The sequence below is a fragment of the Sinocyclocheilus rhinocerous genome, unplaced genomic scaffold (genome assembly GCF_001515625.1).
Source record: "Sinocyclocheilus rhinocerous isolate Xijiao unplaced genomic scaffold, SAMN03320098_v1.1 scaffold594, whole genome shotgun sequence".
In the NCBI taxonomy this organism is placed as follows: Eukaryota; Metazoa; Chordata; class Actinopteri; order Cypriniformes; family Cyprinidae; genus Sinocyclocheilus; species Sinocyclocheilus rhinocerous.
The window spans coordinates 278008-293883 of record NW_015645059.1 but is presented as its reverse complement, the minus strand read 5'-3'; the positions used below and the strand labels follow the sequence as shown (position 1 = coordinate 293883).

General features: G+C 35.4%; 1 protein-coding gene across 1 annotated transcript in view; it reads left to right on the top strand.

Annotated features, from left to right (window-relative positions):
- Positions 1-15409, top strand: part of dap (death-associated protein) — a 17161-nt gene extending 1752 nt beyond the window's left edge. The window contains exons 2-4 of the mRNA XM_016508435.1: positions 689-788; positions 11227-11269; positions 14845-15409. Of these exons, the coding sequence (XP_016363921.1) occupies positions 689-788; positions 11227-11269; positions 14845-14964 (263 nt within the window). The 3' untranslated portion in view covers positions 14965-15409. The remainder of the gene's footprint in view (positions 1-688; positions 789-11226; positions 11270-14844) is intronic.
- The last annotated feature ends 467 nt before the right edge of the window (positions 15410-15876 follow it).

Below are 15876 nucleotides of genomic sequence, written 5' to 3'. Positions count from 1 at the left end.
TATATAAATAAATAAATAAATAAATGGGGGTGTTTGATAATAACAGGGTTGAATCATGAGGCGCAAATTCATATATATATATATATAATTATTACATATAATGAAATAAGGATAAGTTGGAAAGACAGGGATGGAATGGGCAAAAAAGACTAGAATAAAGTTGCTGGATTTTGGTTGGCGCGTCAAGAAAAATACCTATAATAAAAGTTGGTGTCAGCTCTTCATTGTTTACACATATGCTCACAAGGGATGTGAAAGTCATACTTAGGGATTTTCCCTAGTGCATGATTCAGCTGATGTGTTATGCTGCTTGCAAGCTCTTCCCAACTAGCCATTTGTCTCTAAGAGGCAGTGTATGTTAAAGATCAACCATGTTTGATTATGTGACATGGTGCAGATTTTCATCCAAATATTTTTCCTTTCACAAAATGTAAATGTGTGATTTTGCATTGTGTTTCACTCTGTCAGCATATCTGTCCGTGTGGTGTAAAGTACACAAGAAATCAGATAACAACATGTGTGTAATGGCCCTAAAAGTAGGCCAAGGGAAAAAAGATAGCATAAGGTTGCACATTAAAATGGCCACTTGTGATTTATGTTATTTGATGACATTGTATAATAAATGCAATTTCAGTTACCACCAGTGTCTGGAAATAAACTCTGAACTGTTTGTGTTTATTTGTGGCAGTAAAAGCAGGAGGCATGCGGATAGTTCAGAAGCACCAATCTGCAAATGATGTGCCAGACAAGAAGAATGACAAAGACAGTAAAGAATATGAGACTGAGATGTAAGTGTTCTGACCTTCACATTTCTGAAGTATGCATTTCAATTCTAGTTTACCATACACCTCTGCACTGACAGACTGTTTTTTCTAGTGAAGCAAATGGTCGTGTCTATTTTCAGCTATAGCTTGTCAGAATCATTATTGCTTTGTTTTTTATTGATTGATTTTATTTATGAAGTATATTTGAAGAGATTCTAGGCTCATAAGTCTTATAATTTTGATGCTTCTCCAATAGAGAATAAAAATCTAAATAGGTTTCAGTTCTTATACATCACTTCATAACTCTGTAGTATCTTTATGCTCATGCTTATACTTTTTAGTTTTGTTTACTTGCACGCTACCAACCTTTTAAAACCTCCTCAGATAAACTATTTCCAGCAATAACCAGCCTCTTATCAAGACAAACAGCATTTTATTTAAATTTATTGCACGGCTCACTTTAATACTTCATTCTGGTTGGTCAGTCGCTGAATTCTGCTGGTGGATATTTTGAATAATAATATTAAACTGTGATTGATTGTTGTTTAAATAGATATTTCCAATTTTCTCATAGAAGTTTCTATTTAAAATAATGTGTTTGGTTTTTTTCTTTTTCTCTGAAACACTGAAAACAGCAGATCATGAGTTGCTGGCGCGTAAGAAAACACAGTGCCGCACTGAAGCGCACAGTATATACATTTATTTAATTAAATTGCATACTTTGTGATTTGATGATTGCACTAAGCCATATCTCGTTTTCATTTTTAATGTGATTAATCATGCAGCCCTACTTCAAGGGATAGTTCACCCAAAAATTTAAATTCTGTCATTAATCACTCATGTTCGTTGTTTACATTCAGATCAAAGAGTAAACAACATATGTTGCATATGTTGTTTACGTGTGTGATACTCCCCAAAATGGCACTATAGGGTGACGCAGATAGAGAATAAAAATCTAAATAGGTTTCAGTTCTTATACATCACTTCATAACTCTGTAGTATCTTTATGCTCATGCTTATACTTTTTAGTTTTGTTTACTTGCACGCTACCAACCTTTTAAAACCTCCTCAGATAAACTATTTCCAGCAATAACCAGCCTCTTATCAAGACAAACAGCATTTTATTTAAATTTATTGCACGGCTCACTTTAATACTTCATTCTGGTTGGTCAGTCGCTGAATTCTGCTGGTGGATATTTTGAATAATAATATTAAACTGTGATTGATTGTTGTTTAAATAGATATTTCCAATTTTCTCATAGAAGTTTCTATTTAAAATAATGTGTTTGGTTTTTTTCTTTTTCTCTGAAACACTGAAAACAGCAGATCATGAGTTGCTGGCGCGTAAGAAAACACAGTGCCGCACTGAAGCGCACAGTATATACATTTATTTAATTAAATTGCATACTTTGTGATTTGATGATTGCACTAAGCCATATCTCGTTTTCATTTTTAATGTGATTAATCATGCAGCCCTACTTCAAGGGATAGTTCACCCAAAAATTAAAATTCTGTCATTAATCACTCATGTTCGTTGTTTACATTCAGATCAAAGAGTAAACAACATATGTTGCATATGTTGTTTACGTATGTGATACTCCCCAAAATGGCACTATAGGGTGACGCAGAGACAAATTGTTGAATAAAGTCGTTATTTTTGTTTTCTTTGCACACAAAAAGTATTCTCGTAGCTTCGTAAAATTACGGTTGAACCCCTGATGTCACATGGATTATTTTAAAGATGTCCTTGCTACGTTCTGAGCCTTGATCGTGTAAGGATCCTTGCTGTATGGGAGGGTCAGAGAGCTCTCAGAATTGATCAAAAATACCTTAATTTGTGTTCCGAAGATGAACGGAGGTCTTACGGGTTTAGAACGACATGAGGGTGAGTAATTAATGACAGTAGTTTTTGGGTGAACTATCCCTTTACTTTCCAAGTAACACAATTCTTTATAGACTTTAGTAACGCTATGAAAGTCTTGGTTTAGCATTAAGTCTGAGTTGAACATTTGATCAGTGACACAGGTGTGCAATTCCCATATGACTGTGGGTTTATGGAGAGGTTTCTGCTAAAACGAGAAATGTTTTTCTTAGCTTGGACTTTCTCTGCTCCGTGTTGGTGAAGCGGCCCACACTAAACCAGAATATTTAATATGATGATGAAGTCACTGTTAGTGCCCATCTGTCTCTCGATGACTAAGAGTGAAGGTGAATTTGGCCGTCTTTACACACATTTCTTGATTGGTGAGCACATGACAATCATTTTTGGTCGCAAACTAAATGTAACAATCTTGGGTGTGTCAGTTAGGATGTGGCAACAGCCGGATATTGCCACATGTTCCTTTTTTTCTTTTTCTTCATTGTGAGTTTTCTGCTTGTTGCTAGTTGCTACTAGGTAGCTGTCTAGCTGTTAGTTGCGCAAGTGCACATGTGCAGTGCAAAAGTTTTACAGTCCTCAGATTTCCCCGTTTGTGTTGTGTCATAGCTGACCTGTTTTCAGCGCTACTGAGGTGTGTTCCTAGGGTTTGACTGCTGATTCTGATGGGCTTTATGGCTTTGTTAGCGGTCCCCTCCACCCATGATGACTCATGGGCCGCCCCATTACAGCGGGTCTGCAAGCGAGCCCTTATCAGCTCACTCAGCCTGCTGCAGGAAATCCTACGAGGTGTATCATTCCTGAACAAGCTTAAAGCTGCTTTTAATATCTCTTTGGCTTTCCTTCAGAAACGTGGCAGCCATTCGCAAGTGGACGTTTCAGAGAAGAGTTTGAAATGCGGTTTCAGTGCCCAAGCACTGTGATGTTAGAATGTGATCCGTCCACCCACGTTATTAGGTTTGGCATTTTCTCGCACCACTGGCAAGCCAAGAGGAAACTCGCCATTTTCCTGTGTAGTCTCTTTGTGCTCAGATGGTTTTCCAAAGCTTGTTTTAGTTGTTGACAACAATGAGATTCTTTGCATGGTTATTATGGTGGTTGGTTATTATCAGTTAATTTAACTTTTTTTTGTTGTAGTTATAGGCTAATAGTATGTTATAGGCCAGTTATTTTGTCTGCTTGGCTGATTAATGGATGTTTCTTCATCTTTGTGTTGATTCCCAAAACTCCCAATTTAATTGTTTTTATGATTTTAGTTTTTTTAAATAAATCTTTTTTTTTTCTTATTTAATCAGGGGAGTTTCATTTAAAGTTATGTAAAATAAAAACAGGAACAAATCATTACAGCAGAAATCATCTTCTACGAATGTTTTATTTTTTGAAATATTTAATATTAATATAAAAATATGTCAATCTTTTTACATTTTTCAAGTGAATTAATTTAATGAATATATTATATTAACTATTTATTGCAATTAAATTTAAAATACTCTCATATTTAAATCTAATTGTAATACATTTAATCGATTTTAATATAATTTCACCCATTTTCTGTATGTATCTGTATTTATGTAACTGCATACAGTATGTTTTCAGTCACTAACTGAGCAAAAATAGCGCATTCACACCGTACCGGAATTAACAAAATTACAAGGTTCTGACTTGTAAAAAGTGTTCACATCTTCGTAGAACTCATAATCACAACTTGTAAACTTCAAATATGCTCTGACTTGTATCTTCTGACTACTGTAGTGTCATGCAGAAGAAGCTGCAACTTTAGTAGTAAAATTCTTTAGTAACATTTCTGTTTAATAATTCTTAAACTGATTATTTATAATGTCAAAATAAAGCTAGAGTAATCTGACATGAATCTGATTAAATAATACATCTAACACAGAGATGAATATCTAACTTATGTAAGTTTATTAATAAGGCATTTGCAAAAAAATGGAAAATAAATTGTGGTTTTGGCTACTGATTACTCAAATTACACAAATTAATTTTGGCATTAATAGTGTTGCCATAGAAACTCGTAATTCCAAATCAAAGGAAATGAACCGCTCAGAGCTAATATTAATGGTAATATTAATATTATCATACCCTAAATTTAGAAGTGATATAGATAATAAAATTACATTTCCCAACCAAGGAGACATTTTCGCATCTGATCCACCAAGTTGCTTGTGGCCCTCAATGTATGCATGTGGGGGACTCGCATAACTAAACATAATAATCCATCAGCAAAAGTGAGTCATTATGCTGAATGCTAAATAGTGTGTCAGCCATTAAAGATGTCTGGCACACATTTAGTGAGTCAAAAGAAAAAGATTTTGCCAATATAATGTACCAGACAAAGACAAAATGCAAGACAATAGTTGCAAATAGAAGCTCAACAACAGAGAGAGACAGAAGCAACATCCTTCACAATACATCCTCAGAAAGTGCTGTGGAATTAAATTAGGACCTCTGTGACCCTGTCTCAGCTGGGTTTAGTTTCAGAACGCTGGAATGAGGGAAATTGTACAGTAGTTGTACAAGGCCAATGCACAAGACCTGGTATAAGGAGCCAAAACTGAACAATGGACAGAAGTAACATGCCGGAATTGTCATCTTGCACTCAATTTCCTTCATCTGGGTTGGTTTTGTTTGGCGAAAGCTAAGCGGTGTTCTCTGCAAACATTATTCCTTCACAATGCTCCCATACACGCCTTTAAACAAATTCACAGATGTTTTCAGTGAGATCAGGATGAAGTCTAATGCTTTCCATGGCCACGGATCATTGAACCTTTATGAGCAGCTCTGGAGTGAGAACGTCCATCTCAAAATTGAGTTTCAGTTTGATTGAAGCGTTCCTGCTCGGTATTTCATCTTTTATTATAGATATTAATACATTTTTAAGTGTGTCCAGTGGCCGAATGTGCCAGACGTGCACACACTCTCCCATGTCTTGCTCTGTTCACTCTTCCTCCATGTTCTCTTTGCTATCAGAGAGATGGCCTGTAAGCAGGTGGCTTCTGATGGAAAAATTGCACATTTGTCGAAGCAAGTCAAGTGGCACTGTCTAGGGACCACCTGTGAAATGTAATTTGGGCTTCTCAGATGGATCGGAGGCCAAAATGGAATGGGTCTGAGATGCTAATGTGATGTGCTGTGCTGGTGAGCTCGCTCTTTGATGCGTCCGCCTCTGCTGTCTTCCCTGTCCTTTCTTTATACTTAAGCCCAAAGTATACTTTGGCCATCCGCGGTTCGCAATGATCCATAATTTGTGTCATCAGGAGTGTCCATGCATACAGCATTCGCTAAAAAGTTACACTACTTTTTGCGTGCTTCGTAATATGCATTACTGTTCAAAAGTTTGGGGTCATCAAGATTTTTTGAATGTTTTTGAAGTCTCTTATGCTCATCAAGGCTTCATTTATTTGGTCAAAAATACAGTAATATTGTGAGGTATTGTTGCAATTTTCTATTTGAATACATGTCATTTTGAATAAAATGTAATTCATGTAATGCAATAAATTGTTTTCTGTGAATTTTCAGCAGCCATTAATCCAGTCTGTTGTGTTGCATGATCATTCAGAAATCATTCTAATATGCTGATTTAGTCATCTAAAAACATTTTTATCATTATCACAGTTGAAAACAGTTGTGCTGCTTAATATTTTTATGGAATAGATGAACAGAGAATAGAACGATAAATATTTGATTAATAGAAAATTCAATAATAGAAAATTCAAAAGAACAGCATTTATTAGAATTGGTTTGGATTTTTTTATTTTTATTTTTTTAACAATGTGAAAGTTTGTTTTTTTTTTTTTTGAATACATGCTTTTTAACTTTTTATTCATCAAAGAATCCTGATAAAATGTCACAGGTTCCAAAAATGTTTCCAACATTAATAAATCAGATCAAATTATATTTTATAGTATATTAAAATGGAAAACTGTTATTTTAAATTGTAATAATACTTCACAATATTACAGTTTTTTTTCTGTTTTTGATCAAATAAATGCATCCTTGATGAGCAGAAGAAATGTCTTTAAAAAACATTAAAAAATCGTACTAATCCCAAACTTTTGAATGTGTGTGTGTATGTGTGTGTGTGTGTACCTACTTAACCATATTTTAGGGAAAAAATTTTACCCAAAAGTGAGCTAAACCTGACAAAATCTCCAAAAAAACTCCCTTTGGGGATGTCCTCATTTGTAAAACTGGTATAAAAATAAAGTAAACAAAGTTTTTTTTTAAATTGTAAAAATGCAGAAAGTTTTCTGTAAGGTGTAGGTTTTAGGTGTAGGGCGATATATATATATATACAGTTAGGGCGATATATATATATATATATACAGCGAGAATATACAGTTTGTACAGTATAAAAACCATTACGCCTATGGAATGTCCCCATTTAAATAGCTAAGTAAACGTGTGTGTGTGTGTGTCTTCAGTTTACTCCAGTCTTCAGTGTCGCATGATCCTTCAGAAATCATTCTAATATGATGATTTGCTGCTCGGGAAATATTTCTTATTATTATCAGTGTTGATATTAACTGTGTTGATATTAACAAATATTTTTGTGGAAAACACAGATAAGTAAGTAAAATGTAAAAATCTAAATTAACACTTTTATTCACCAAATAAACTTTCCATTTATCGAAGAATTCTGGAAACAAATGGATCACGTTTTCCACAAAAATATTAAGCAACAAATACTGCCTCAACCTTAATAATAAGAACTATTATTAATAACTAAGCATCAATAATAATTGATAACTGATCACCAAAACAGCATATTAGAATGATTTGTGAAGGATCATGTGACACTGCATCTTCTGCACAAGAACATTCTGCCTTGGCTTTCACTTGCATGAGAGGTTAAGTTTAAGTGAATGTTTTTGTTTAAGATTAAATATTTCAGTTATTGACCTTCATATTAACCTTGTAATATATTTCAGCTTGTGTGATGTTCCCTGAATTAGACACTCTTTAAGATTTAAAACGTCTCTGGCCTGGTTTAAACCCCAGCACACTGCTGCCACCCTCAGGTGAGGAATCTCATTGCTGAGAAAGGAATTGGGTGAACTGTGTACCTGATTAACATTTTATGTATCATAACTCTTAATCTGTACACAAAGAAAGTTCAAAGTATTGGGGTTAATCATTAAATCCCAAAACATACCTTTTTGAATGACCTCCAAAGGAGAAATAAATAACATGTATTTTATCAGTTTTTATGTTCTCATCCTTTTCCATTCAGCAAATTCTAAACAAGCTATAACAGTTTAGAAATATAATCCTGCTTGCTTTTTTTGAATTCGTTCACAGTATGATTTCAATGACTTGGCTTTTGATCCCAAAATCTCACATTTTCTTGAAACAGGGCTTTATAAGATTTTTGCCCTTAGAAAAAGGAGTGTCCGCTTAATCTGAGATTATACAGCTGTCTCTTTTAAAAGATAGGAAGCTATGTGACGGGTTGAGCAGCACTGTTATGCCTCAAAGTGAGATTATCCCTTTGCAAAGTCTCTCTCTCTCTTTCACTGTCTTGAGCTATCTTTGGAGTTTCCTTGGCTTCTCAGCGAGATGAAAGCCACAAACTTCTGACATATACTGGATTTCACAGCATTAGAGATGAAGCCCTTTCTCACAATGCCCGCATTTATGTTCAGTCTCAAGTATGTTGAGACATCAGGATTGTCTCATGCGGTGATCATTTAATTGTTTCCTTTTGTAGCTCTGTTTCCTGCAGTGTGCGAGTGGTGGTGTAACAGGCGCTGTAGTATTTGACAGGGGCTACTGGAAATCGGCCACTTTTCAAACTTTCTCTTTGACATTATAATTAAATTTCCAATAGACCATTTTTCTTGTCAAGGTCAATTATCACTCTTGACCTTCTCTTCTGACTTTGTGCTTTAAGGGAAACGGTTGGCTTTGGAAAATGAATGAGAGTCATTTCTGAGGCTGACGGCTTGCACAAGCCTGGGGCCATGTTTCTGCTCTGTGCTCAGATGGTGGTGGTAAATTCCCTGTCCATCGGGAATGTTTATAGGCCATTTTGTACCTTACCCACTGCCTGGAGCACCTGGTTTTGCGTCAGAGCCCTCCGTTTACTCCCCCTAGTTTCCACATGTGCATGCAGGCCTTGAGAACTGACCAGGACGTAAAGGAATAGTTCACATTTTGAGAACTGGGTAGTAACTGATTACGTGCAGTCTGGATTGTGTAATCAAATTCCAAAAATTAAGTACTTGTAATTAGATTAAATTACATTTTAAAATGCTCACAATCAGACTACAGTTACTTTTTTATTGATTATTTGATTACATATATTCACACTATAGCAATAAATTATTCATAATTTATTATTTCTCCCTAATTCTTTTCCATCTTTTAAATTTTCCTTTCCGTTATGTCTACGTTATATATTTTCTTTGCATTTTATTATCAATGTGGTGCAGTATTATCCTATTTAAACCAATGTGATAAACGTGTTAGGTTAAAAGTAATCAAAAAGTAGTCTGATTATATTACCTGAAATATGTAATGGATTACGTTACTAACTACAATTTCTGTCATGTAATTTAGAATCAGTAAGTTATAGTATTGTTTATTGTATATTTGATTCAACAGTCACTACCTGGCAGTCAGTATGCACAAAGACACAGATCCCTAAACAAGGCCATATCTGCAGATAAAACATTGTCGAAGCATTTTTTTAAATTTGAACTAGGTCCTCGTGACTAATCTGCGTTATGTACGAGAAGCTGCAAAAGACACCGGCACAAGTGGAATGTACAAAACATGGTGACATTAATTTTTAAGTAAATATAATGTGCGATATATTGCGTCACCAAAAATGATTGAGGTCATGTACATATATTGCGCGATAAGTCGATATATTGATTATTGCGACAGGCCTATTCAACAGTGGATTCAGTGTACATCATTTCCCAAAAAAATATATTTTATAATACTATAATATTATATTATTTCACTTTATTTTATTTTATGTATTTATTTAAATTTTTTACTTTAGTTTATAATATCAAAATGCAATTACTTTTCAGTTGACATCATCAGTGCCGTGCGGCCTATTGGTTAATGTTAACCAATGTACAAATAGCTATTTAGGCAGGATCTTGTTTATTGTCATGTTTTACTCATCGGTGATATTGTATTCCATGTTAGGCTACAATTAGAAGAATAATTATCACGTTGATCCCACTGTAATTGGTGGCCCGGTGAATGCCGATCACACATGCAGAATGTGAAATCTATATGATGTTGTTTCCATCAGGGCTGTAGCTAATTTGCTGCATTAGCATTCCATCCATGCATCCGATCAGATACATGTCCGGATGGAGAAGACGCTTCGTTCCAGCGGTTATATGGAGTAGAGGGCATCTGCTGACAGCCGCGTCAGGTCTCTGATTGAGCTCGATTTTGCTCGAGCTCCCGCGCACATAATGATGCTGCCTGTTGACCTTCAGCTAATCAGCACAGGCCTCACACTTTGATTTCATACAGCCGACAATCTGCTGTCAGCTCGGCGTTGATAAAATAATAAAATATGTATTTGCGGATGCTGATAAGTAGCCCTGATGATTTGTCACAAAGCCTTGCTATATCTTTTGGGCTTTGTGATGCTGTATAGCTACTACAATACTATATCTTAAGTGTAATAATTAATATCCCAATATTAATAATAATGCATTAAATATTCATAAATATTCACATTCAATCATTCATAATTGTGTAATTTTTCTTTAATGTATCGTTTTTAATGTTTACTTTTCAAATATTAACATTAAAATATAGTATATCTTAATAATTATTAATTAAATACAGCCATTTAAGTCAAATTTTATATTCAGGTACATTCAAAATCTGTAATGCAAGAATGTCAATCTGAGATACAGTGGGATTTGCTATACATTCAAAGCACATTTTAAAAATCTGTAACGTAAAGAGTACAATTAATCAGTTAGTTAATAATGTAGTTGGGGAGGATTTAGATGGAAGAAGAGGAAAATTTACTGTTGAGGCAGATGTACATCTCACTAGCTGCTGTCTAAATTCACATTCATGTATTGGATCTCTTATAAACCGTTTGTTTTTAGTTGGTTTAAATGTTTGGAAACCTCCTCATCTCATTTCACTCATCTTACCAGCAAACACAAACTTTGGCCCTCGCCGTCTGAATAAATTCAGTTTAAAGGTGTCTCTGGCCTAGACACAAGGCAGCACTATTGAGCCAAATCTGGTTGAAATCCGCTAAAGAATCTTTTTCCCCCTCTCTAAAATATGAGTGGTGTTATTCATTTCCAGAATACAGAGTTGTTTGTGTTCTCCTTCACATATTCCCTGTGGAAAAATTAATGATGCTAAAAAATCAGAGACTGATTAATATACAAGCTTATTTACAATCAGTTGCTATTTGACATGAGAATGTTTTGCTTCATAAACACTTTGTCATCTGTTTTGCTTATACTTCATTAACTAGCACATATATTTAAAGCGTTTTTGCTTTTTGTTTTAAATGTATTGCTTTCTGTTTGTAACTGTGGCTTTCTTATTTTCCTTAATCTCTAGCCCACCAAAGCTACCTGTTGTGGTCTCAGGAGTTGTCACAAAGGTAGGTACACATGTCCATTGATTACATAACATCTAAATTCAAGGCCTGGTTGTCTCTGGTCCAACATTTTGAGTTTTGTTGGTGTCTACCAGTTAACTTTCTATTGGCTTCGTCCAGAGCTACTTGGAGCAACCGCTGCTGTTTGAAAAAGATCTATTCATACCAAAGACTGACACCTGAATGTTCATGAGGCTAAATTCTACCCTGTACTCTAGGTGACACTGGTGTATAAATGCACTAGTTGGTCTGCCGACAGAGTAGAAAAAAGGAGAAGACCGTCAAACGGCTCTTTGAGAGAAACACAGTGACAGGATGCAGATCAAGCAAGCTGTTAGGATTCATTTTAAGTCCAAATAAATTGCCAGTTTTATGTTTTAAAGGGATAGTTCACCCAAAAATGAAAATTGTAATTAATTACCCGCCCTCACATCGTTCCAAACCCATAAGAACTTTGTTCCTCTTCGGAAACACAAATTAAGATATCTTTGATTAAATCCGATAGACAGCAAAGTAACTACCACATTCAAGGCCCAGAAAGGTAGTAAGGACATCGTTAAAATAGTCCATGTGACAAGAAATTGTTGAATAAAGGTGTTGTTTTTGTTTTCTTTGCGCACAAAAAGTATTCTCGTAGCTTCATAAAATTAAGGTTGAACCACTGATGTCACGTGGACTATTTTAACAATGTCCTTGCTACCTTTCTAGGCCTTGTACGTGTCAGTTGCGTTGCTGTCTATGCAGGGTCAGAAAGCTCTCGAATTTCATCAAAAATATCTTAATTTGTGTTCCGAAGATGAACAAAGGTCTTACGGGTTTGGAACAACATGATGGTGAGTAATTAATGAAAGAACTTTCATTTTTGCGTGAACTATAGCTTTAATGTGAGAATAATTGAACACATGGTACCCTAATATACACAGAAAAAGGGTAAAAAAGGTACAAATATGTCCTTTTAAGGGTACTGCTCCAGTGACAAGCTGTTGTACCCCAAAAGGTACAATTCTGACCCATTTTTTTCTGTATGTATACATTAATGTACACAAATAAAAAGTGTAATATTATACATTTCTATTATTTTATTCTATTATGGGCGTATTAAATATGTCATTCTCATCTTATTGGTCAGTCAGTTTTACTTTTAGACATTTTGGACTGCTGTACATATAAAAAATATTGAATTGTCAGCATGTAAATGTTTATACTCAGTTTGAATAGCACTATAGGAACACCTTATTCATATTCAAACATTTACCTGCAAACAAATATTTGCATCTGGTGTGAATGGTTCTTTAAATAATCAAAAGCAGCACCAAATTAATTTTAAAATGTTTAAAATCACCCGAGCCCGAGGCTCAGACATACACAGTTTGCTCTGATAAAAGGCGTTTTAGTCTTGCATCACTTATTGAGATGATATCAGTAGTCCAATGCTCTGGAGACTCTGTATGGGGTTTGTTGAAGAGCTGGTCTCATAGAGTCCACTCTGCTCATTTCCAGCCCGAGCTGACCTTAATCCGGTCCGCCGCCACGGGATTGGCCGCGTGTCAGGATTTATTGTGTTTTGATGGAGGCTGTGACATAATGCATCCATCTGTGCTTACGAGGAGGTGTATAAGAGAGCATTGTGATTGATTACGCATATCACAGTGTGTGACCCTAGATGCACATGGAGCACTTTTACTGAGGCAGTGGGCTCCTTTTACTTTGAAGTGATCTAAATAGTGCTCAAGAGACACAATTTCTGCAATATTTCCTCTCTAAATACTCACATCTGAGGCTCTTTTTGTCCTCTGGCAAGCTGGTAAACAGACAGAAAATGCCACGCTTGTGTTCAGTCTTGGACTGTCCACCCCGTAATCTACTTCAAAAGCTTCACATATTTGCTCTGAAAGACTCTCTCATACATATTAAAGTGATGCTGAAGAATGTCTGCGGCTGCTGCTTTTTATCCTCACTGGGCATCCAGCGGCTGCACGTCAGATGCTTCTGTGTGCCGCTTTTCTTTTCATGTTAATAGACGTGTAACTAAGGCAAAGAGGTCTCAGCATCTCTTAAAAAGTAGTTTAGATTTTAAAAAGATGGCAACCAAATTATATACTTGATGTCTTTGTTGTTGCTGATATGAATCGTCATAATTAAGCAATATCACATTCGAGTACTGGATATCATTCTGAGCAACAGCATAGTTGTGAGTGTGATATTCCTTAGAAACATAAGTCATGTTTTTTCTAAAAACATGAACAAAATTATTTTCAGTTGTTAAAATTACACAATTACATTAAATTAAATTTTGTTCATTTTCATTAAGTTCCTTGATCAGTTTTTAAACCCTGGCTATTATTGAGTCCGGCACAATATGGCCAGCAAGTGTTTTCTTATTCCATCTTATTCAAACAAAAAAAAAAACTATCAAAAAAAAAAACAACTTTCAAAAAAACAATGCTTACACTCTGGACTGCTCACATTCTCAGGTCTGGAACGCTGCGAACACAGCATTTATTATTTATATGATAATACATGTTTTAATCATATTTTGAATAAGATTTTTACATTTTGTTTTCATTTAAATTTTACTTCAAGTTTTAGTAATTTTGTGCTAATGTCATGTTATTTTTTTATTACTATAAGAAATTTATTTTTGTTTCAGTTTTAGTTCTGTTTAAGTTTGTATTTATCATTTTAGTAATTTTAGTGCTTCAGCTTATTTCAATTAGTTGCCAAAACAACATTTCCAATTGTTGTTAAAAAAAAATGTCTAATATTTATATTTTATTTCACCTTTATTTCAGTTAACACAAATGTTTTTAAAGGCCGTGTGTCCACCAAAACATTTTAGCCAGCTGAAAAAAAAATCAACTATGAGCGCTTCTGCAGCGCAACGTTTTTTTTGTTGTTGTTTTTTCAGTTGAGACGCTTTTGCGAATTAAATATTGCTAGCAGTTTTTTGTTTGTTTGTTAGTTTTTTTCATATCAATATTCGTAGTAGTTAAGGAATCCCATCTGGTACAGACATGAATACTCTGAGACAAGCAATCGTAGTACAAGGAGGATGTGACCGTTTGTCGGGGTGGTATTTGCCCCGCTCCTCCTCCACTGTGATTGGACGGCTGACTACAAAATGACAGTGATGAGCGCTGCTCAGCGCTTGTCACTTTTCTGGCGTTTTAAAAAACATGGTGCTCCCATTGAAAACAACTGGAAAAAACTGCTAGCTTCTGGAAAAAACGCTTTGGTGGACACATGGCCTAATGGTTTCAGTTTTAGTTAATTACAGTATAATAAAGCCTGGCTCACAGACAGCAGTCTTCAGTACTGGGCAGCTTTTCCCAAAAGCATTGTAAGCCTAAGTAGATTGTAGAACCATTGACACCAATGGTCTCTATGATCAACTTAGCTCACAATGCTTTTGAAAAACTCTGCCCTGGTCGACAACAGAGCACTCTTTGAACACCCTTCAGCCAATCAGATTAGAGAACCATAACTTTTGTCCAATTATTGGTGTGATTTACTGCACACAAAGCATTTGCCATGTCACCATTATAATTAGGTGTGTTTCTATTGGTTGTCCTTCTCAGGGGGATAAAGACTTCACCCCTACTGCTGCCCAGGTGGCCCATCAGAAACCTGTGCCTGCGGTACAGAAGCTGCCCCCGGCCCACCACATCAACCAGCACATCCACCAGCCCCGGAAGTGAGCCTTACACAACTCTAGACCACCCTGGCCCCCCGCACAGGGCTAGGACCACACCACCCCAAACACCTGCTCAGGTTGCCAGGGATCTCTTGCCGTCAAGCATTCCGTACGCCCCCCTCCCCCTTCCGTCTGTGCCTGCAAGTGTCCTGTTTCCAACAGTATCATGACACGCATTCCTTTTCCTGTTTCTTACCTGTAGATCATTGCAACACTAAAATTGAAAGCTCCATTGCAAATCGCTAATCAGAAACATGTTAATTATGTGGGTCCTCTTCATGAGGGATGCTTGGAGCTGTGTTTTATTTTGTTTTAATTTTGTCTTACATAAATAGTTCCAGAGAGATGTAAATTGTATAAATCTTGTTTTTTTTGAAGTCGGTGAATGTTGTATATTAGGCATTAGGTACTAGGTGTGGCTATCTGAATAAAGAGTTAATATAAAACCATACATGCCTTTTCGCTCTTGAAAACACATTCATAAGATAGAATTGCATTGCCTGATGGAAATATCAGTGCTTTCACAAACAAGTAGTAACATGTAAGGCTGAAATGATTTACAAAACTGTAATAGGGAGTCTGTGTGCCTTGGGTTGAATTAATTTCAGAAATTTTTGGAGAATAATCAGTTATTGAAAGATTGCAAATGAATGTTAAAAATATAGAGGGGTAAATACTATAGCCATCAGTGCCAGTTTGTGTGTGTGTATTTGTATATACATATACAGACACATTAAAATCATTCAATATATATTTTTTTTCTATTATTTTAAATTTTACATATACATTTTTTTTTATATTGAATTAATTGCAGACATTTATATAGATTAAAAAGACGAATTTCAATGTTTGCTTAAAAAATCATGCTAGAATTACCATATGATTGCTATATTTGTGTGTGTATATATATATATAT